Source organism: Pelophylax lessonae, assembly GCF_965119305.1.
Source record: "Pelophylax lessonae genome assembly, chromosome: 6".
In the NCBI taxonomy this organism is placed as follows: Eukaryota; Metazoa; Chordata; class Amphibia; order Anura; family Ranidae; genus Pelophylax; species Pelophylax lessonae.
Genome location: NC_138773.1, coordinates 192,875,591 through 192,898,420, shown reverse-complemented (window position 1 = coordinate 192,898,420; position 22,830 = coordinate 192,875,591). Strand labels below are relative to the sequence as shown.

Genomic DNA, 22,830 nt, shown 5'->3' with positions numbered 1-22,830 from the left:
GTAAACCCTGATCGCCCTGACAACATCCAAGGAATGCAAGGCAATCTCCTTTGGATGTATTGGCTTCGTACAAAGCGAAGGCAGAACAATGTCCCCATTAAGGTGATAATCCAAGATCACCTTGAGAAGGAAGGATGGGGGTGGTCGCAAAACCACCTTATCCCTGTGAATTATCAAGTAAGAGGAGCGGCAAGACAACGCCGCCAGCTCCAACACTCTGCGAGCCGAAGTGATCGCCACAAGAAAAGCAACTTTCTTCGACAGCAGAGGCAACAATATCTCCCCGATATTTTCAAAGGGAGCCCGCTGCAACACGGACAGGACCAAGTCCAGGTCCCATGGAGGTAAAGGCTCCTTTCTGGGAGGAGCCAAATGTCGCACACCTTGAATGAATGTGCGCACAAAGGAATGAGACGCCACAGGGCGTTGGAAAAGGACCGCCACTGCAGACACCTGGCCCCTTATTGTGGCCAGCGCCAGGCGCTGATCCACTCCAGACTGGAGAAAAGCCAAGATTCTCGACACCGAGTAAGAACGAGGGGAAAACCCCCTGGACTCACACCAGGTGAAGTAGGCCTTCCAGGTACGGTAATAGATCTTACCAGAGGAAGATTTCCTAGCCTTGATCAAGGTAGGGATAACCTCAGAGGATAGACCCTTGTCCTTCAAGACCTGGGTCTCAACAGCCAGGCCGTTAAAGCCAGCGACCGTAAAGCAGGATGGAAGATCGGACCTTGAGACAGGAGATCTTCCCGCAGAGGCAGGCACCACGAAGGTGCCACTGCCAGGCGAACAACGTCGGCGTACCAGGACCGGCGAGGCCAGTCCGGTGCCACCAGAATCACCTTGTGCGGTTCCGAGGCCAATCTGCGAAGGAACCGGGATAGCAACTGAATCGGAGGAAAAGCGCACAGCAGACGACACTGATGCCAAGGGGCCACCAACGCATCCGAGGCGTCCGCCAACGGATCGCGCGTTCTTGCCACGAAGCTTTCCACCTTTCGGTTTAGCCGGGATGCGAACAGATTTACATCTGGGGATCCCCAATTCGCACACAGCATCTGAAAGACCTCCGGGTGAAGGGACCATTCCCCCTGGACCAGGGCCTGGCGGCTCAGATAGTCGGCCTGCCAATTTTTCACACCCGGAATGTATCGCTCTTAATTCCAGTACATTTATCGGTAGGGAGGATTCCTCCTCCGACCAAGTGCCCTGGATAGATAGGCTGCCCAGGACTCCACCCCAGCCCGACAGGCTGGCGTCCGTGGTAACCACTGTCCACACCACAGGGCGGAAGGACTTGGCTTCCGCCACCGCCGAGGACTGGATCCACCACAGAAGAGCCAATCTGGAATCTGGTCTGGCGACTCAAGGAAACATCCAGATCCAAAGACTGAGGAAGTCTGTCCCACCTGGCCAGGATCTCCGTCTGGAGAGCCCACGTGTGGAACTGGGCAAAGGGAATCGCCTCGAAGGCCGACACCATCAACCCCAGGCCCCGCATGCAGGTCCTGAGTGACGAGGACGGATTGTCCCTGAGGGACCTGAATTCGTCCCACAAAGTCTGGAGTTTGACCTCCGGCAAGAATCCCTTTGCCTGAGCAGAGTCCAGAACCATTCCCAGATAGGGAAGGCGAAGCGACGGAGACAACGCTGATTTCTGAACGTTGATGGTCCATCCGAACTCCTGGAGCGTCTGTACCGTGATGGACAGAGCGCGCACAAGGTCCTGGTTGGCTCTCGATCTCAGAAGCAGATCGTCCAGGTACCCCAGGACCGCAATGCCCTGGGCCCGTAGCAGGCCCAGGACCGGTGCCAACACCTTAGTAAACACCCCTGGTGCCGAAGCGAGACCGAAAGGTAACGCCACAAACTGGTAGTGGTCCTCTGCAATAGCAAACCGAAGGTACCGCTGATGACCCTCGAAAAAAAGGGGACGTGCAGGTACGCATCCTTCAGATCTATCGAAGCCAGGAATTCTCCCGGACTCAAGGAGGCCACAACCGAACGGAGAGACTCCATTCGAAACTTTTGAACATGCACAAAGCGGTTCAGTGCTTTCAGGTCCAGAATAGGACGCACTTTGCCCTCCTTCCTGGGCACAGTGAACAGATTCGAATAAAAACCCCGAAACCTGTCCCGATGAGGCACCGGGACAACCACTCCCTGAGCAAGCAGGTCCTGCACCGCCCGATGCAAATCCTGCAGACGCCCCGGAAGCAGATGGAGATTGGAGGGAAAGAATCTGTCTGCCGGCCTTGAAAGGAATTCGATCTTGTATCCTGATCGAACGATTTCCTGGACCCACCTGTCCGATATCCGGAGCAGCCAAGGTTGGAGGAAACCGCGCAAACGTCCCCCCACCCCAGAAACGTGTGAGGGCGCCCCTTCAGGCAGAGGCGGAGTGCCCCGCCGAGCCAGCATTGCCGGCCTTCTGCTTACCCGCCCAGGGCTTCTTCTGGTTGCCCTGGGCCTTGAAAGGCTTGCCCTTGGATTGGTTCTGAAAGGCACGAAAGGACCCCTGAGTAGACCTAGGCGCAGAACCCCGCTTGCCTCGGAAGGACTTGTTCTACGGGTTCTGGGGCAGCATAGTGCTCTTGCCCCCCGTGACGCCTTTTACCAGGGTATCCAACGCCTCGCCAAAAAGACGAGAGCCAACATAGGGTAAATCAGCAACAGTTTTCCGTGAGGACTGGTCGGCCGACCAGCTCTTCAGCCATATCAGTCGCCGGTTAAGCACCGCGACACTCGAGAGGCGAGCCACCAAGGGGGCCTCAGTTAAGGCTGCATCACACAAATACATGACTCCTTGGTGGATCTGATCCACCATTTCCAGACGGCGGCACGTCATCAGACACCAGGTTGCTACGACGCACCTTGATCCAATCAGCTACTGCCTGAGCCACCATAACGGACGCGAAAACGGGTTTGAGCAACGAACCCGCCACCGTATAGGGATGGCGGGCTAGAGACTCCAACCGCCGGTCCGTGGGATCCCGGAAAACCGGAGTATCCTCAGTAGGAACTAAGGTAGCCTTGTTCAGCACGGCCACAGTGTGATCTACCTGTGGAGGCACACACCATCGCGAGTCCGTAGCCGGCGCAAAAGGATAAAGCAATTTGAACCGACTAGGCACCACGAACGGACGTTTTAACGTGTGCCACATCTCATTAACAGTGTAATGAAAAGCAGCTGGGCAGGGAAAAACCTGAGCAGACTTGCGGGCTCTGTGCGTCCCAAAAGAGGACACAATGCCCGGAGGATCGGGCTCATCCCCTAAATGCAAAGTTTCTTTTACAGAAAACAATTAACTCATCCATGGTCACCCGTTCATCAGGGGACCCTGGGGAGGATGTGTCAACACCCTCAATGTCAGCCTCCCCCTCAGACCTCGGGGGGTCCAGAGATGAGCGGGACCCTGAAAAGGGCACGCTCGCAGCAGCAGCATCAGCCATATGCCCATCTGAAACAGAAGAGAGAGACAGCCTGGGCCGTTTTCTCGCAGCCCGTTCAGACATCAGCATTTCCATATTTGTCACTAAAGTCGCAACTACAGCAGCCAGATCAGGTCGCAGCGGGGCCACAGTAGAACTGGGGCCCCCTGTTCCGTGAGAATTACCTACCCGTGAGAAAAACCTACCCCTCGTCACTTCCGGTACTCCGCACTGTATGTAATGCAGCGGGTACATTAAAACAGCTGTGCTGAAATACGAGTGATCTCCGCTCCTGTCCCGGTCACTTCCCTGCTCTCGGATAGTAAATATAAAAGCGGCGGCGGCTGTATGAAAACATAAATCACTGAGCCGAAAGCCGCTTTTATATTTACTTGCCGAGAGCAGGGAAGTGACCGGGACAGGAGCGGGGATGACTCGTATGTCAGCACAGCTGTTTTAGGTAAGTGCCGCGTCGGTAGGTTTTTTTCACGGTCCACCGTGATCGTTTTATACTAGTGCGCATGCGCACTAGTAAGCTCCTCTGTTCTGCCATTAGGTATCCGGCGCACTGAGCATGCGCACTGCTGCGCTGCTCAGATGTTTCTGGCCGGAAGTGACGAGGGGTAGGTAATTCTCACAGGGTAGGTAATTCTCACGGAACACCCCCCACCAAAGCTGGAGGAAACCTGCTTTCCTGAGAATCCATGGCTCAATACAGTAAAAAATTAGGGTGCAAAAAATTTGTGTACTGTCCCCTTAAATAGCGCTGCGGAGTGCGCAGCCCACCGCTACTGTCACAGCAATGAAGACCCCCAAAGGAGAAAGAAAAAAACTGAGCCAGAAGCAGTATGCAGAAGAAGACTGAGAGGGATACACTGCAGAGCCCGCAGATCGTTGCTACCTGTGCCTGTGCTGTCGCAGAGGAAAAGGAAATGCTGTTGGGAGGGGCTGGCTATAAGCCAGACCTCAGGGAAAATGGCTGCCCCACAGGGAAGCATAGGAGGCTTCACTAAAATGGCCACTGACATGCGGCCGAACCGATCGTTCTCCCGCCCCTAAAATGGCGGCGGATGGCGCCAAAAACGAGCGGTATACTCGCCCCAGATGGGCCACACAGTGTGCATAGCAAAAAACATGGCGGACCGCGCAAATTTTCGTCCGCAGCGGTCGCCGCACCAGACACACGGCTGTACCCCCAAACATGCACCTAAGGTGACACAGGGACAGGGACCCCCAGCAAACAGACATATCTGTACAAAAACGAACCCCGCAGGGATCGCACAGGGAGTCACACAGGCACAGACATGGGGACACACAGCAACACAGACTGCCACCCCAGACAGAGGCCCCACACAGAAAAGTACTTACCTGTACCCGATGGCGTGGGGGAGCCTCTATGCACGGATAAACCTCTGTCCTCATCTGACAGGGAGTGCCGTGAGCCAGGGACATTACGCTGCAGCACCGCAGACGAGTCCTGTGAGGTAGCCACCTCACGGCTGCATCCCTGCATCGAACAGGGATGGGTCGTTCTTAGTGCCAGGGCGAACCATAGCTGAACGCTCGATGGCGGGCTGGGGGTCCATCTGACCCTCAGTGCCCTGGAGAACCAGGGCGGCCAGCCTGAATCCCAGCACCGCATGATCCATCTTCATCCGAAGAATAAACTAACACTAAAGCTGACAAAATAAACAGCTAGTAAAGTGAGAGAAAAAACTGACATTTTCAAAGAAAATCAAATAAAAGATCAGGAAGGCTGAGACAGAAGCCCCAGCACAAGGGAAGCCTAACTAGTCCTGATGCTAGGCAGATTAAAACTGAGTTGGGAGTGGTGATGCGGGGGGGGGGGTATTGGCCAGATGGGACAGCCCCCGTGGGTGTGTATATGCTAATGCCTTTTGTCTTTTGACTAAGTTTATATGCCTAGCTGGTCCTACGGACAGGTGGACAATACCCAATTGTGATGACTTAGAGGAGGCGGCGACTGTCGGAGGATGTAAGAGAAAAGTATTTTTAATACAGAATGTACATTCCATGTACATTAAAGTATGCACTCAATACTTGGTCAGGGCTCCGTTTGCATGAATTACTGCATTAATGCAGCGTGGCATGGAGCCTGTGGCAATGCTGAGGTGTTATGGAAGCCCAGGTTGCTTTGATGGTGGCCCCCAGCTCATCTGCATTGTTGGGTCTGGTGTCGGTCATCTTCCTGTGAACAATACCCCACAGATTCTCTATGAGATTTAGGTCAGGCAAATTTGTTGGCCAATCAAGCACAGTAATACCATGATCATTAAACCAGGTATTGGTACTTTTGGCAGTGTGGGCAGGTGCCAAGTCTTGCTGGAAAATGAAATCAGCATCGCCATGAAGCTGGTCAGCACAGGGAAGCATAAAGTGCTCTAGAATTTCCTGGTAGAGGGTTGCGCTGACTTTGGACTTAATAAAACACAGTGGACCAACACCAGCAGATGACATGGCTCCCCAAATCATCACTGTGACTAACTGTGAAATCTTCACACCGGACCTCATACAACCAAAATACTGTGCCTCTACACTCTTCCTCCAGACTCTGCGACCTTGATTTCCAAATGAAATGCAAAGTCTTCCACAGTCCGTGAAGATTTGGGGAGCCATGTCATCTGCTGGTGTAGGTCCACTGTGTTTTATCATGTCCAAAGTTAGCACAGCTCTCTACCAGGAAATACTAGAGCACTTCATGCTTCCCTCTGCTGACCAGCTTTATGGAGGTGCTGATTTAATTTTACAGCAGGACTTGGAACGGGCTTACACTGCCAAAAGTACCAATATCTGGTTTAATGATCCTGGTATTACTGTGCTTGATTGGCCAACAAATTTGCCTGACCTAAATCTCATAGAGAATCTGTGGGGTATTGTTCACAGGAAGATGAGAGACACCAGACCCAACAATGTAGATGAGCTGAAGGCCACTATCAAAGCAACCTGGGCTTCCATAACACCTTAGCATTGCCACAGGCTGACCGCCTCCATGCCACGCCACATTGATGCAATAATACATACAAAAGGAGCCTGACCAAGTATTGAGAGCATACTATAGAAACATAGAATGTGTCGGCAGATAAGAACCATTTGGCCCATCTAGTCTGCCCAATATATCTGAATCCTATGAATAGTCCCTGGCCCTATCTTATATGAAGGATAGCCTTATGCCTATCCCATGCATGCTTAAACTCCTTCACTGTATTTGCAGCTACCACTTCTGCAGGAAGGTTATTCCATGCATCCACTACTCTCTCAGTAAAGTAATACTTCCTCATATTACTTTTAAACCTTTGCCCCTCTAATTTAAAACTGTGTCCTCTTGTGGTAGTTTTTCTTCTTTTAAATATGCTCTCCTCCTTTACCGAGTTGATTCCCTTTATGTATTTAAAAGTTTCTATCATATCCCCTCTGTCTCTTCTTTCTTCCAAGCTATACATGTTAAGGTCCTTTAACCTTTCCTGGTAAGTTTTTTCCTGCAATCCATGTACTAGTTTAGTAGCTCTTCTCTGAACTCTCTCTCTCTATACTGTACATGGACATCATTTTCAGCAAGCAAACATTTCTGTATTAACATTTTTTTTTTATTGGTCTTATGTAATAGTCTAATTTTCTGAGATACTCAATTTTGGGTTTTCACTAGCTGTAAGCCATAATCATCAAAACTAAAAGAAAGAAATCTTTGAAATATATCACTCTGTGTGTAACGCATCTATATAAAATATATGCGTTTCACTTTTTGAATTGAATTACTGAAATAAATTACCTTTTTGAGGATATTCTAATTTTATGAGATGCACCTGTATTGTGTGACGATTTATTTTAATTATCCAATTATGTGAAAATACAATCTTGTTTACTTATGTAATCTGTACAAATATTGTGTGAACAATCACAAAAGTGATTTACTTTTAGTAAATCACTATTGTAATTTAAATTAAGCACTTGCAACCCTCCTACACATCTCATCTCACCACCGTGCCTGCACCCCCTGAAGTCCACACACCACTGCCATGACTGCACCCCTGCACTCACTGCTACTGCACCAACGCACGCTTCGGTATTCATCCTATTCAGCAAATGGGCACAATTTTGCTAGTCTGGCATAAAAACAAATCTATATCTGATCAACTAATATATTTACATTATGTACATAACTACAAAAAAAGGTATTTGTGCAGATTATGCCTGTCTTCTTGAGTCCTAAAAGATACAAGCCTTAAAGAGTAGCTCACATTTGTTGAGAAAAAAAAGACAATCCCCTCTGGTCGATCAATGTATATTGAGTATAGGTTCACATATATGCGGGCGCGGAACTGCATATAAATCGCACACTTTCTTGCACCCACAGCAAAAACACACTGCTGTTAGCAGATACGTGGGGATGCCATTAAATCCTAATGGCATTCCCACACACTGGAAACCACGGCGTGGTTGCTGCAAAATGTAAAGCACCCTGCGGCTGCGTTTTTAGAAAATGTGCAGGCACCTTTTCCCTGCGTCTCCAGCAGGTACAGCAGCCCATTCAGATAAATGGCTGCTGCGCCCACGCAAATGTGGCCATGGAGAAACTGAAATAGTGGAAACCTAGCCTAAACTTATTTTAACAGACTTTGTAGCAGATTCCTACCTATTGTTGGGCTAAAGAAATAGCTGTTTGTTTCACCAGACTGATTGCTGACCGATTTTGAATGGCGTTGGTTCAATATAATCAGCTAGTGTACTCTTTGGGGTTGATTTACTAAAGGCAAATAGGCTGTGCACTTTGCAAAGTGCAGTTGCAACCTGCAAGAGCAGTTGCACAAGAGCTTAGTAAATGAGCAGAAGCTCTGCTGACTACCATCATCCAATCATGTGAAAGCAAAAATGCTGTTTTTTTAAATTTTCCTTGCACGTGATTGGGTATTCTTTGAAAAGTGAAGCTTTACCTCATTTACTAAGCTCTGCAGCAACTGCAAAGTGCACATTCTTTTTGCCTTTAGTAAATCAACCCCTTAGTGTTCTAATGAGAAAAGCTGCAGGGTCAGCATCCCTGTAAAAGTATTTAATCCTTGGGGAGTACCTTTAAAAACTAAAATTCCTATTGTAGGGGGTGTCTAAAATTTGACTTGTATCTTTGTACAGACTTCTGTAAAAATCAGTGAGCCAATCACACAAGCAGGAAATTACGTGTCTGCAATTTTTTTTAAACTTCTCCAGGTTACCATATTGCATTGAATTTTACATAACCTGTTACTCATTATACCCATATTTTGAGTGTAACATGTAACATGCTCCAGCTCCTCCTCCCTTTTTGTCCATGTACATTTGGGCATTTAGGGGCGTTTAGGGGCATATTTGCTGAGCAGCGTTTTCAGGCTGAACAAAAAACCCATCACAAATGTGTTTTTAATAGGAGCTTCCAGGCACAAAAAATGCTTGACGTGCATAAACACGCCTAAACGTAGCGTTTTCAAGTGTTCATTGATTATAGTGAAAAATGAGCAGAGCGGAAAGTTTTGGGAAAAAAAAAACACTTCTAAAAACAAATACCCATAAAACTCTCATAAACTTTTGTGCAAAACAAGCCACAATGAGCATTTTTCATGCTGCTTTTTCTGCCAGGTCTAACATTATTTTAGGCGGGCCATACACGGTTCGAATCCTTCTGAAACTCCCGAGATTTGAACTGTGTATGGGCAGGCTGAATGTACCAAGTTGATCGATCAATCAACTTGGGTACAACCAGCATGCCAGATTTTACCTGTGATTATCGCTAGCGACTGCAATAACGGCTAGCAATAATCACTGTCTTCTCCCAGCTTCCCCGCCCTCCTCCACCAGGAGAAGACAATGGCCGGCAGGAGGGATTCCCACATCAACACTGTCTGTGCTGACAAATAAATCAAGCAAATTTATTTCCTGAAACCTGTGATTGTCGGAAAGAAATTTGCTCTGTGTATGGCCGGCCTTCGCTACCTTGTGTGCAGGGATCCTTAAAAGCCCTATAAAGGTAATCTAAACGAAATGACATTTAGTTCACTACAACATTGTGCATCATACACTGCTATTTTGTTTATTTTTTTATAAAATACTTTTTTCATTCCTTGTTACATATGAGAACTGATAATCTCTCGCAGCCTCTCTCTATCTACATACATACACTCCAGCAACTTCTGCACATCATTTCTTAAAGCAGGCTTGCTGGTGGTGACAGTGGACCATGCCTGTCCAATGTACATTGACTTGGTTTATTGTGGATTCCTCTGAGAAGAGTGTGTGACAAGGTGACAACACAAAAGGACACTTAAAATATTGTTATCCTTTAACAGGACTGCACAATGATCTTTATGATAGGATCTCCAAGGTTTTTTGCTTACGGGTACATTTTTCACGTACTATCATGTAGCAATTTTTACAGAGGGAGAGGGCCAAGATCTAATAAACAGACCACACATTTTATTGCAATGCCTGCTTTATAAAGTTAAAGCTTATATGAGATGTAAGCCATTTAGTTTACTCATAATTTAAAATGTTTATTTGATGGCAGCTTTTGTTTTACCAGAAAAACAATTGCTACATGAGCTATTTTGAATTTAAACGAGGCTTGGTTATCACTCCTTGCGCATGTGTGAGATTCTGGCCATTACCACAAGAAAGGGCAGAGGTTTTACAGTACACAGATGTGGAAGACAACAGTAAAAACGGTGCCAGTGTTCCGTGAAAAAACCATACCCGTAAAGAATCCATACCCTCGTCACTTCCGGTGCACCTATGTCAGCACCTATGTCATTGAACAGCTGAGGAGCTTACTAGTGCGCATGCTCGGAGGGTATGGATTTTTCACGGCAGTGTGTGTAACGTTACACCGCCTCAGCTGTTGCGGCGGTTACATTAAAACAGCTCGGCTGCAACATGAATCATCTCTGCTCCTACCACTGTCACTTCCCTGATCTCGGCTACTAAATATAAAAGCACCGGCGGGTGTATGAGAATATAAATCACGGAGCCAAGATCTCCGTCATTTAGATTTCATACACCTGCCGCCGCTTTTACATTTGCTAGCCGAGATCAGGAAAGTGACAGGGATAGGAGCGGAGATGACTCATATTGCAGCCGAGCTGTTTTAATGTAACCTTTAATGTAAACGCCGCAACAGCTGATGCGGTGTAAAGTTACACACACTACCGTGATAAATCCATACCCTCCGTGCATGCGCACTTGTCAGCTCCTCAGCTGTTCAATGACGTATCCGGGGCTGTGAGCATGCACACTGCTACGCTGCTCAGCTGTTCCTGCCAGGAAGTGACGTGGGTATGGATTTCTCACGGGGTATGGTTTTCTAACGTTACACCGGCTTCGGACCGGAGGCATGGAAATAAAAATAAGCTGCTTAAAAGTAAGAAGGGACCAAGGAGGTTTATTTATAAGATGGAATGATTTAAAAAGCTTTTGTGTAGTGGCTATTTTCATTTTCAGGATTTGTTTGGCTAAGTTTACTTCCTCTTTAAGAGTATTAAAAATGACCTATTTCAATATGCAGCTAGCTAGGATTTCCTAAAAGTTCAGATGTTGTTTAAATAAAGATGTAACCACTGCAACAGGAGCAACGTACATGTACAGAAGCCCTACCCTCGAAATGCCTTCTTTTAATCTTGGGACAGATCTACTTAGTACACTGGAAACAGGAAGAAAGTGGGATGCAGGTGTGAATTTCTAACCAAACAGGAGGATATAATTGCAATGTATCATATATAATTAACATGGGAAGAACCCCCTAAAATTATAGTTTTTCACCAAGTAGGTCAGGCATAAATTAAAGTGATATTAAACCTTTTTTTTTTTTTTTTTAAAGCAATAGATCTACTTTAATGCTGGCTCTGCAGTAACTTATGCTCACCTTTCTTTCAGTCCCCTGCCAATATATTTGCTTTGAGGAATAAGGAGAAGCAAAGTGTGAGCTCTAATTCTCAACTTGAAGATCTACAGACTCTCAGGGTGCCTGAAAAAAACTAAGTGCCAAGCCCCAGGACTGTCACATGTGAGGAAGGGGAGACAGAGACATGGTCCTCCAAACCCAGAACTACCAATTATTTTTCTTCCCCTCCAGTGGCCAAAAGAAAGAAAGGTTGCTGCAGGAGCCAGAATGGTCAACTGCTGCTTTGCCCTGCATGGGTAAAATTATAGGTTCACTTTAACACTGAGCAAACCATAAAGCAAATAATGTTATGTGTCAATAAAAAAAATAAAGATATTTGAGCCTCTATTTAAAGCAGAACTTTACCTTAAGGCTACGTTCACATCTTTGCATTGCTATTACAGGCGTTTTTTCAGGCGTTTTTAGATTGAATAGAGACCAATGGAAAACGCCTGTAATCTGCCCAAAAAGAAGCTCATGTACTTTTTTGAGCATTGCGCGTTTTGCTCACGGCGTCAAAACGCTCAGATGTGAACAGGGGCCATTGAAATGAATAGGATTTGTCTTGTTGGGCGTTTTGAGAGCTGATCCTAGAGCAGAAAAACACCTCCCAAAACGCCTACATTTGAACGGAGCCTAAAAGGGAAGTTGCAGTTTTTTAATCCTTCACCCCCCCCCCCCCCGTTACTTTTGCACTTTTAATTTTTTTTAGGAACAGGTACCAGCTCCCACTTCCGCTCCGACCAACTAGGCAATCCGAGTGGAAGTTGGAGCCCCCTCCCCTGCAACCTCCTGGAACATACGACAGGTCCTAGGAGTTAACGGGTCCATTCCCAAAACACAGCACAACTCGCGCATTCCCAGTGGAAAGCGGGATGTGAAACCACAAGATTCCTGGACAGGTATGTGTCCTTTCATTAAAAGTCAGAAGTTACAGTATTTGTATCTGCTGACTTTTATTTTTTTTACTGGCTGAAGAACGGTTACTTTAAAAAAAACTGATTTTGGAGAAAATAAAGTTCTGATGGGCAAGTCAAGAAAAGCAAAACAAACACAACCTTCATATTGCTGCTTTCAATGATGGATTAGTCTTCTTAGCTTCATGCACTGTAAGTTCCAGGCAATGGTTAAAATAGTTAAGTAATGTGGAACAGCCAAAGATCTTTCTGCGATCTTAACAGAACTCAAGTTGCTAACTGCACATGCATGTTAAATGAAATAGGATGTTATGCTGCAGAGTTTGGGTTTATATTAAAAGACATGCTAACTAGCCTAAAAAGCAGACGTTGCTAATTGTTTTTCTAGAAATACTGTAACTAGTACAATGTTTGACTTCAAATACAAAGGTCAGATTCTCAGTTCAGAAACCTAATTTTACTAGAATAATGATCAGAGGAGCTGAAAAAAGTTTCCCAGGTGGCAAATTAAATGTGTTTACAAAAATACAAAATTAGATTGCTGTCTAAAGCCACTTACCCTACAATTCTGCAGCAGTCTGATGAGGTGCTCAAAGCAGTTGCTGTTTAAGAAAATAGTTTGCAGAACCGGCCTGTCTGTGCAGTTTAACATATCAGTCATGCAGTCTGTAAAGAGAAATAAATAATACAAGATACAAATAAAATTCATTATAATAATCAGAAATGAGTTCTTAACCACTTAAGCCCCGGAAGATTTTACCCCCTTCCTGACCAGGCCCTATTTTGCGATTCGGCACTATAACAAAAAAAGAGCGACAATTTTGCAAAAATAACAATATTTTTCACATTTTTTTATATTAATTTTTTAACATTTTCGGCCAATTTGTTTTATGCTACATATGTTTGGTAAAAAAAAAAAAAAATCGCAAAAAGCGTATTTTGATTAGTTTGCGCAAAAGTTATCGCGTTTACTAACAAAGGGAAAGATTTTTGTCATTTTTGTTGTTTTTTTTAACACGTAATGGCGGCGATCTGCGATTTTTTTTTGCGGTACTGCGACATTGCGGTGGACAGATCGGACCCTTGACTGACATTTTTCACACTTTTGGGGTTACCAGTGACATTTCTACAGTAATCAGTGCTATACATATGCACTGTTACTGTAAAATTACACTGGCAGTGAAGGGGTTAACTTTTTTTGAGAGGGAGGGGTTACGTGTGTCCCTAGGGGCGTGATTCTAACTGTGATTGGCTGTGGCTTGAGGTGTAGGAACAGTGATCAACGGTCCTACATAGTAGAACCGTATATAATCACTATTCCTACACAGGGGAGAATGACAGGCGGCTTGTTTACATCAGCCGCCTGCCTTTCTCCCTCTCCACCGACGATCGCCGAGTGACCGGCGGACATCGGGTCCGCCGGTCACACGCGCGGGGGGGTCCGTGACCACGCGGGAGCGGAAGCGCACCTCCGGGGGCGCGCGCTCGCTCCCTAGACCCTCACAGGCTAGCGACGTAGTACTACGTCGCTCTGCCTGTGAGGGGTTGACTGCCGCAGTAAATATACTGTGAGCAGTCGGCAAGTGGTTAAGGGACAACTCAAAACACACCCAGCCTTCCTGTTCCCCTACCTAATTTGAGAAAACCCCACTATATGTTTTGGGTCATACACACTATAAGATTTTCTGAAGACGTTTTCCTTACCAAAACCATATAATATGATGTCAAACCTAAACACTTTCAATTTGTATGCAATCTGGCAGGCCCTTGTACTACATAGAAAAGGTAAATCTGAAGGAAAAAGTCTTCAGAAAATCTTATAGTGTGTACGGCCCTTTTGTTAGGTGTTAGCTTTCACATGTCATGGTTGTGTCATGGCTCCATTCACACCTGAGCATATCGTTTTTGCTTTTTTCGGGCGTTTTTTCTGGCTTTTTTCTGGCTTTTTCCAGGCGTTTTTTGCAGGCGTTTTGGAGGCAGGCATTGACATCTAACAAAAACGCTTGTAATCTGCCAAAAAAGAAGCTCATGTACCTTTTTGAGCTTCAGGCATTTTGCTTTAGGCGACAAAACGCTCAGATGTTAACAGGGGCCATTGAAATGAATGGCATTTTGCTTGTTGGGCATTTTGAGACTTCAGAGATGAGCGTTTTACGAGCTGAAATACGCTCAGGTGTGAACAGGGCCTCAGTCCAAGGTTCTTTGAACAATGTTAGAGTGAGCCTGTCCCAAGTTTGTCCTCATTAACATACAATACAAGAAGCCCGCCTCTACATCTTCAACCCATTGTTAGGACAGACAGTGTTCAAATCTAGTTACAACTGATAACGAAGATCTGCCTGCACAGTACACAGACAGGGTTAATGAAGGCAAACGCAGCTACCCAGCTGCCCCATAAACAACAAACTACCTAGGATTATTCTTTGCTGGAGGGTCCAGAATAGAGCATCCAAAAAAGGTAAGCTGCAAAATTCATATTTTTTTTTAACCTATGCTCTGTGAATAGGGATATGTAACAAATATAAAGTAGGTGTTATGAAAAATTGGCTGCAAAAGTGAAAATACACTTTAACTGATTCCTGTCCTTAGGCCATATATTTATACAGCCACAAAGCAAGCGGTTATACCAGGTCATGGCTGCATCCATGCTCCTGGTATTGCTTTTTAGAGCTGGCGATCGGCTTTCATGTAAAAGTGATCCAAGCAGCTCTACAGCTGCCCAATCACTTTTACAGGATCACTCTTCCTGATGGAGACAGCATCTTCCAATGTTTACAGCCTCAGTGTTGAAGTCTTGGCACTGCACACACAGTGAATCCCCATAGACTTGAATGAGGCCATACACCCAGTGTATGTAGGAGTACTAGCCTATTGCTGAGGATGGCCTAAGGTTATTTTAAAGGTAAAGTTTTACCTGTAAAGGTATTCTCTTATTTTTTTTTTAAGAACAATGTAAATCCTGGCCAGGCTTCTAAAGAATACAAGAAAAGCTTTTTTTCAACATCAATTTAAGAAAGTACTTTTTGCGTGCAAATGATAATAGTAAAAATCGGTTTTCATATTAGGCTGCTTTCACACTTCTTTATTGCAAAAATGCTGTAAAAACGCACCTGTAAAAAAAGGGCACGTGTCTAAAAAAAAAAAAAAAAAAAATGCAGCAAAAACACAACCGCTGATGCACTTTTGATGTGTTGTCAATTAATTTCAATGTTTTTGGTGCCGTTTTTTTACTGCACCAATTATGTACCAAAATTGCAGCATGCAGGACTTTGAAAAATGCAACTGACTGGTGTGAAGAGTTCCATAGGGGTTAATAGTCATGTATTTTTCTTCCACTTTAGGTAAGGCAAAAATGGAAGCAAAACTGATCAGTGTTAAGTGGCCCTAAAGTGGTTGTAAACCTCAGACATGAAATATGAGCAAAGCATATCCCTCTATAGTGTGCACTTGCCTCAATCCAGAGAACGAAGTGTCATTTCTGTCCACTGCCTCCTTCCTCTGATATCAGCATGAGTCACTTCTGACATGTTTCTCTGACACCAAGAGAAAAATTGTGATAGGGGAGGGAGTTCCAGCTGATTTACAGCCTTAAATCTGTTCCTGTGTGCTGTGTGAAGGGGGGGGGGGGGTGTCCCTTTCCTCCAATCAGTTCTCAGAGCTCTCCTCACTGATGTAATTTCAGCTCTCTCCGCCCCCTGCTTTTCAGAGATGACAGATCCTATGTACATTCTGCATTTTGAACAGATGTAGAGAAGGGAAGACTGCAGATAAAAAGGTACAACATATGTAGGAGGATTTGTTTAATCTCTGTGTATCGCCTGCAGGGGCAAACTGGCAACTGTCAGCCCAGGGGGCAGGTACAAACCAGAGGCCCATGGTGCAGCCACTCGGGCCCCCTGCCACTCTATCTCTTCCCATCCTCCTCCTGACCCCCATTCCAGGCTGAAACTCTGCTCCAGGTACTCTCTGCTCTCCGGCCGAATCTGGGTTCCCAACCTGACCAGCAGGGGGTGGTTGGGGGGAGCTGGAACAGCTTGGTTGGGGCTTGCTAGGGGAGGAGAATCTCCAGTGGGGCATGGAACCAGCCTCTGCTCAGACACAGCTTACACCATCCATGCTGGGGGGAGGTCTGCGCTCTGTCCTTGTCTTCATCCCGCACTCATTAGGTCACTGGCGGGGACTTTTTACTTCTCTTCACCAGGAATCCTTGAGGCATGTCTATGGCAGAAGCGGTGCAGTCTTTTTTACAGGACATCAGAGCGGCCCAGGGGGCAATTACCCCCTAGCCCAGTCCTCCCCTGATCGCCTGAGACCACTTCACTGGGTATATGCGAGGGCTTACAACCACTTTAATGTAACATTTTTCCCGGCGGGGACTACTCATTCACATTTTGTTAGAAGATTAGTAACTGTATTTTCATAACCAACAAATAACACGTCAGATTCCTATGAACCAAGCTTGATCATGGCTGGGGTACACTGGAGAAGGTGGAGAAAATCTTTGCACACTTAATATGCAGAATATGTTGTATCACAATATACGTGCAGCCTAGTTATATGGAACCCATATTTGTCCTTACGCTAATGTACAGCTTAAAGTGGAGTTCCGGCCTATTTTGCAACTTTAGTGATTCCTGGGGTGCTCGCTATGTTGATCAACAATTGGGCATTTTCAATTTTTTTTGGGGGTCCCTTGCCTTATTTTCAGGGCATTTTTGATTGCACTTCCTCCTTCTCCCCCTTCTGTGGCCACGACCACTGACATCACTTGCCTTTGCATTGCATCCTGGGAGCTGTTTGTCATCACTCCCAGGAGGCTGGAATCAGGAAGAACTCCCAGAACACTCCCTGGAATCAGGAAGAAGGACACAGCAGATTACACCGCGGCTTCAGATGCCCACATCCAAGATGGCCACGTGCAGACAGCGTTTTTTAAAAGTAAGATTTTGACTAAAATCCAATACTGTACACCTTATAAGTATGAGAATAGCGGTTCTGCAAAGGGTGATGGATTAGTATTATAGGGGTATTTTTAGTTAAAAAAGGTATTTGAGGCTGGAACTCCGCTTCAATTATCACTTATAAATGTAACTTATTGCAAACCATTGTCTTGAGAATAAAAACAAAATCTGTAAACCTTGTGAGTAAACTTACTTAGCATCTTTATCTGTAGTGTGATGAACCTGCTCTCCCATAATCTGGACCTTCTCAGTCCTGGTAAGGCTGAATGATCAGAATTAAGCAGCTTGAAGTAGTTCTCTAAAATGGTGCCAATTTCCACTTGTCTCTGGTCAGAGCTGCTCACTAGTAGGATGTGTACAACTTCTGTCAGGCACTTAAGGGTTAGCTCTGCTTTTCGACTCACTTCATCCGGGTCCCGCTCATCCCATGTGTCACAATCTGCTAATACACGCATCAGAACTTCCATTGTGGCAGGAGAAATGACTTGAAGGGCGTTTCTCTAGAGGAACAAAATGGATCAAAGATATTCTGATGAATCAGAGTTTATATGTGGCCTTTAGTGAAATGAATTAGCAACTTATATTACATAAGACATAAAGCTCTCACTAAACATACTAAGTAAATGCCTACAGCAGTTATTTTCTCCTGGAGGCCGTTCAAGTTTTCCTGTTCTTACAGATTATTTTGTGCTTCTTACTTAGCAGTGTATTATAATGATGGTACTTTTCTACTTTTTCCACTTTCCTTGTCCCTTAGCATTTCTATGTTCTTCTTACACTCCCAATGATTAACTGACCACATTACAATCTATAGAAGCTTATCTTGTAATGGCTTTCTCCTAGCATCAAGAATAAAGATTATTTTTTTGATATATTAATACTCCACTAAACAGGGAACTTTAACATTTGTATATGTAATGCATTGGGGAGAGGTAGAACTAGATGGACTTTATTGGCACTGTAACCAGACAGTTAAGTCATAAAAAGTTAAATATTTTATTTAGAGAATGTTAAAGAAACATATACATATGTGTACCACCACAAGTGCAAAACAAAGAACATCAAAGAACAATTGGATTAAGAGACAGATTCTTAAAACACATACTGTATATATACTAATATACTTGTTGATATGACCGTAACCTCCGAAACCACCTTATTGGAGACAATGTAATATCTATAGGACTAATACAAAACAGAAATAACAAACAGCCCTAGGGCCGTTCCCAATGGACTTAATTGTAGGTTAGGACCAATTCCAACGATGGCGGTGTTAGGAGGCTCGGTATTTAGTAATGTACTTCAGTCACAGACATACTCTACATGTTTCACGCGGTAAGCGCTTCTTCAGGAGGTATGTGAAGACTGTAACAGTTCTATGAAGATATAGAAAAGAAAGTTTCTTTGGGTGGTAGTTTCTTTGGGTGGTAGTGGCACGTTTCTGGACTCTCGCCATTGTTGTTTGCCCTGTGACCACAGGCATCAATATCTACAAAATAAAAAAGTAGTGTTTCCTCACACTTTGCTATCAATATTGCTATATTGGTAAGAAAATATAGTTAAATTTATTTCTATGTTTCATGTAAATTATGTATCTTGACATTTGTGTATGCTTTGTTATACAAAAAAGAGAGACATATATTTATAAATATATATTTTTAATGGACTCTGTACAAATCTTAAATCTTTCTTTTCTATATCTTCATAGAATTGTTACAGTCTTCACATAACTCCTGAAGAAGCGCTTACCGCGCGAAACATGTAGAGTATGTCTGTGACTGAAGTACATTACTAAATACCGAGCCTCCTAACACCGCCATCGTTGGAATTGGTCCTAACCTACAATTAAGTCCATTGGGAACGGCCCTGGGACTGTTTGTTATTTCTGTTTGTATTAGTCCTATAGATATTACATTGTCTCCAATAAGGTGGTTTCGGAGGTTACGGTCATATCAACAAGTATATTAGTATATATATTTTTTTTAAGATTCTGTCTCTTAATCCAATTGTTTTTTGATGTTCTTTGTTTTGCACTTGTGGTGGTACACATATGTATATGTTTTTTTTAACATTCTCTAAATAAAATATTTAACTTTTTTTGACTTAACTGTCTGGTTACAGTGCCAATAAAGTCCATCTAGTTCTACCTCTCCCCAATATATTTCAACTAGGACGCGGCACATAATTACCTCAGTGTCCACAGAGTCATCTTGTGGTGACACCGTTTTTTTTCTGTATATGTAATGCATTCTTTTTAAATATGGTGCAAGAAAAAAGTAAAAAGCGCGCATAAAGTAACAATAAAGGAGATGTATGGGGTTAAAAAAACAAACAAACATACATACTCACCTCTATGGTACACCATCGGTGTGATGGTGCAGCTGTCCCCCGCCTGCTCTAAGACCGAGAACTGAGAGATCACATGACCACTGATCTCTCAGTTATTGCTCTTCTTGGAGCAAAGAGAAGTGACGGTCAGTCACCACTCTCCACTCTGCACTTCCAGTGATCACTGAAGCGGCAGGCTATAGAGGGGGTGTGCGCAGATGGCTTAATTTTTTAGCAGAGACCCTGGAGAAAATGGCGGTCGTTGCAATATTTTATGTCACACTGTATTCGCGCAGCGGTCTTTCAAAAGCAATTTTTGGGAAAAAAAATACATTTAAAAAAAAAACTAAACAGTAAAGTTAACCCAATTTTTTGTAAAATGTAAAAGGTGACGTTATACCGAAAATCGTAAGAGAATCGAGCAAAAAAATTGTGATTCTCATTTTATCCAGAATCATGCAGCTCTATGCAGTGTTGGTAATAATTTTTTCTTTCCTCTTCCCGCAGGGCACTCAGGCAGCAGCAGGCGTCATTGGCTCATGCTGCTGTCAGTCAAATCTTGTGAGCAGGGAGTGTGGGGCAGAGCCAAGCTCTAACATCTCGGTCTATAAATGCACACAGTACGGCTCAGAAGTGCACTCGCACATTTCCCCCTAATACCACACAGCTTGCTATGGGAGCCCAGGCAGAACAGGAGGAGAGGATAGCGCCGGCAGGGGACCAAAAAAGAGCAGTTAAGAGTTGCTTTGCTTAATACCATTTTTTTACCCTACCCTAAACAAAATCCTATTTTTTTTTATAACAACAAAAAAAAAACTAGCCTTTACAATTACTTTAAGTAAGACATATCCAAGATTTTAACCACTTCCATACCGGGCCAATTCTGGCACTCTGCTCCTACATGTAAAAATCATCATTTTTTTTTTGCTAGAAAATGACTCTGAACCCCCAAACATTATATATGTTTTTTTTAGCAGTGACCCTAGGTAATAAAATGGCGGTCATTGCAACTTTTTATGTCACACGATATTTGCTCAGCTCTTTTTCATATATTAAAAAAAAAAGCACTAAAGTCAGCCCAATTTTTTTGCATAATGTGAAGGATGATGTCTCGCTGAGTAAACAGATACCTAACATGTCATGCTTTAAAATTGCGCACACTCGTGGAATGGCGCCAAACTTTGGTACTTAAAAATCTCCATAGGCAACATTTTAAAAATGTTTACAGGTTACCAGTTTAGAGTTACAGAGGGGGTCTTTGGCTAGAATTGCTGCTCTTGCTCTAACGTTTGCAGCAATACCTCACATGTGTGGATTAAATGCTGTTTACATATGAGGGCGCAACGTACGCATGCGTTCACTTCTGAGTGCAAGCACGCGGGGACGGCGGCACTTTAAATTTTTTCTTTTTTTTTTTTTCAGTGTTTATTTTTTTTTTATTTTTACACTTTCCCTTTAATTTTTTTCTTTTTTTTTATCACTGTTATTCCTATTACAAAGAATGTGAACATCCCTTCTAACAGGAATAGTGCATAACAGGTCCTCTTTATGGAGAGATCTGGGGTCAATAAGATCTCCGATCTCTCCTACAGGCTGGAAAACCTGAAATAAAAAATAAAAAAAAAACCATCTCAGCTATCCAGCCGAGATCACAGCAGTATTTGCAACTGCCAGGCCTCCAAGAGTCATAGAGACTGCCGGGGACCATCTGGTCCACGGTATTCTCTATGGTGTACTTCCACCAGCGGATTCCTTCTCCAGGACAGGGCGAGCCGTTAGAAGCACTGGAGGGTGGCGGGAGGGGGGCATCCCCTCCGGCTGCCTGTAAGAACAATCAAGCGGCTGAACAGCCGCTATGATTGTTCATATTAAAAAAGAATAGCGCACACATGCAAGAGAAATGCACGAGAAATCAAATATGAAGACAATCCATAAATAAAAATGGGGATTTGTTCGTTTGTGATTGTTCATATGGTGAAGTAAATCGCTGCCTAAAAAAAATTATATCTGAATAATGCCTGCAGATATTCCTACTTAAAGCCCAGGGCGTCATATGGCGTCAAGCAGTAAGGACATGTTTAACATTGATAAAAGTATCTATGGTCAAAATGTAAAATCATACATTTATTTTCACATTGCATTGAAATTATTTCTAGCCTATGCCTATTTAAAAGAAGGATCCCGAACTATGTAAACTTACTTTAGGAAGATCCCCACACATTTACTTCCTTCAAGTCTGTGACACATTCGCAACGCCCTTTGAGTTGGCACTGCTGTGCCACATATTTCACAGAGCTTGCCTTCTTAACTACAGAGATGCTGAGAGGAGAAGTTTAAAAGGCGGAGTCAGTTCAGGAATCATTGTTTGCAGGCAGTAAGGTACCATGGGACATGTAGTCCTCAGAAATTGAGAGTAAGCAGCAGAGGAGAGGTTGCAAAGCATGCAGGAAATCTAGAAAGTTTTGGAAAGAGATAGCCAGCAGATCGCTGCACTCACAACATACAAGGAAAATTTTAAAGTACGCTTATTTTGGATTTTCAATAACAACTATTGTTTGTATTGGTATTACACAGCTGATGAACAAAATCTGCAATAGGAGATGTTAAAAGTGTAAAAATCTGTTTATCTTTAAAGTGATTTCTCAGCTTCACGTACCAAAGTTTCCTAAAGCAGTATAAAAAAAAAGTCATAGACACTGACCAACCCCCTCGAAGGTAAATCACATTTTGAAGGGAAGTAGGAAAGAGGAAAAATGTATTTCAAGTAATTTGCAAAAAATTTTCCCCCACTCCCTGTCCCTGTGATGCCCATACAAGAAGTAAGGTGTATGGACGTCACTGGGACAGAAGAGCACAGACAACAATAAAAAAATCGCCATACATTTTTACCCTTTCTCCCTCACATGCGTTTTCCTTGTGTCCTTGTTTCCGATTGCTTTCTGTCCTGAATGAAATATCTTTAATAGGGACACAGACAGAAATAAAACCTAGAGACCCTCTAACCAGCCTTCCCTGCCATCCAAAAAAAGTCTTGGCTAGGGTTACCCTTTATATTGTTGCATTTCTATTGAAGAATCAGAGTATGTCACCTTTAGGCAAACAATGTAAGGTCAGGAGCACATCTTTTCTGGAAGTGGAAAACACTTTAAAGGACACACCTAAAGGAACTAATTACCTAAGTGGTGGTAGTTGGATTTTAACCCCAATTACCAGCAGTGTCACTTTATAATGATTTGTCAACAGTAAACTCATGATTCATACAAAGATTATT

The 22,830-nt window shown here is 44.1% G+C and overlaps 1 protein-coding gene across 4 annotated transcripts in view; it reads right to left on the bottom strand.

The window, feature by feature from the left end:
- The window catches only part of NBEAL1 (neurobeachin like 1), a 312,113-nt gene that overhangs the window by 150,735 nt on the left and 138,548 nt on the right, over nucleotides 1-22,830 (bottom strand). For all 4 annotated transcript variants that reach the window (XM_082260720.1, XM_082260721.1, XM_082260722.1 and 1 more), the window contains exons 9-10: nucleotides 17,425-17,731; nucleotides 12,830-12,936 (exon numbers count right to left, since the gene is read on the bottom strand). In XM_082260720.1, coding sequence (XP_082116846.1) covers nucleotides 12,830-12,936; nucleotides 17,425-17,731 — 414 coding nt within the window. The remainder of the gene's footprint in view (nucleotides 1-12,829; nucleotides 12,937-17,424; nucleotides 17,732-22,830) is intronic.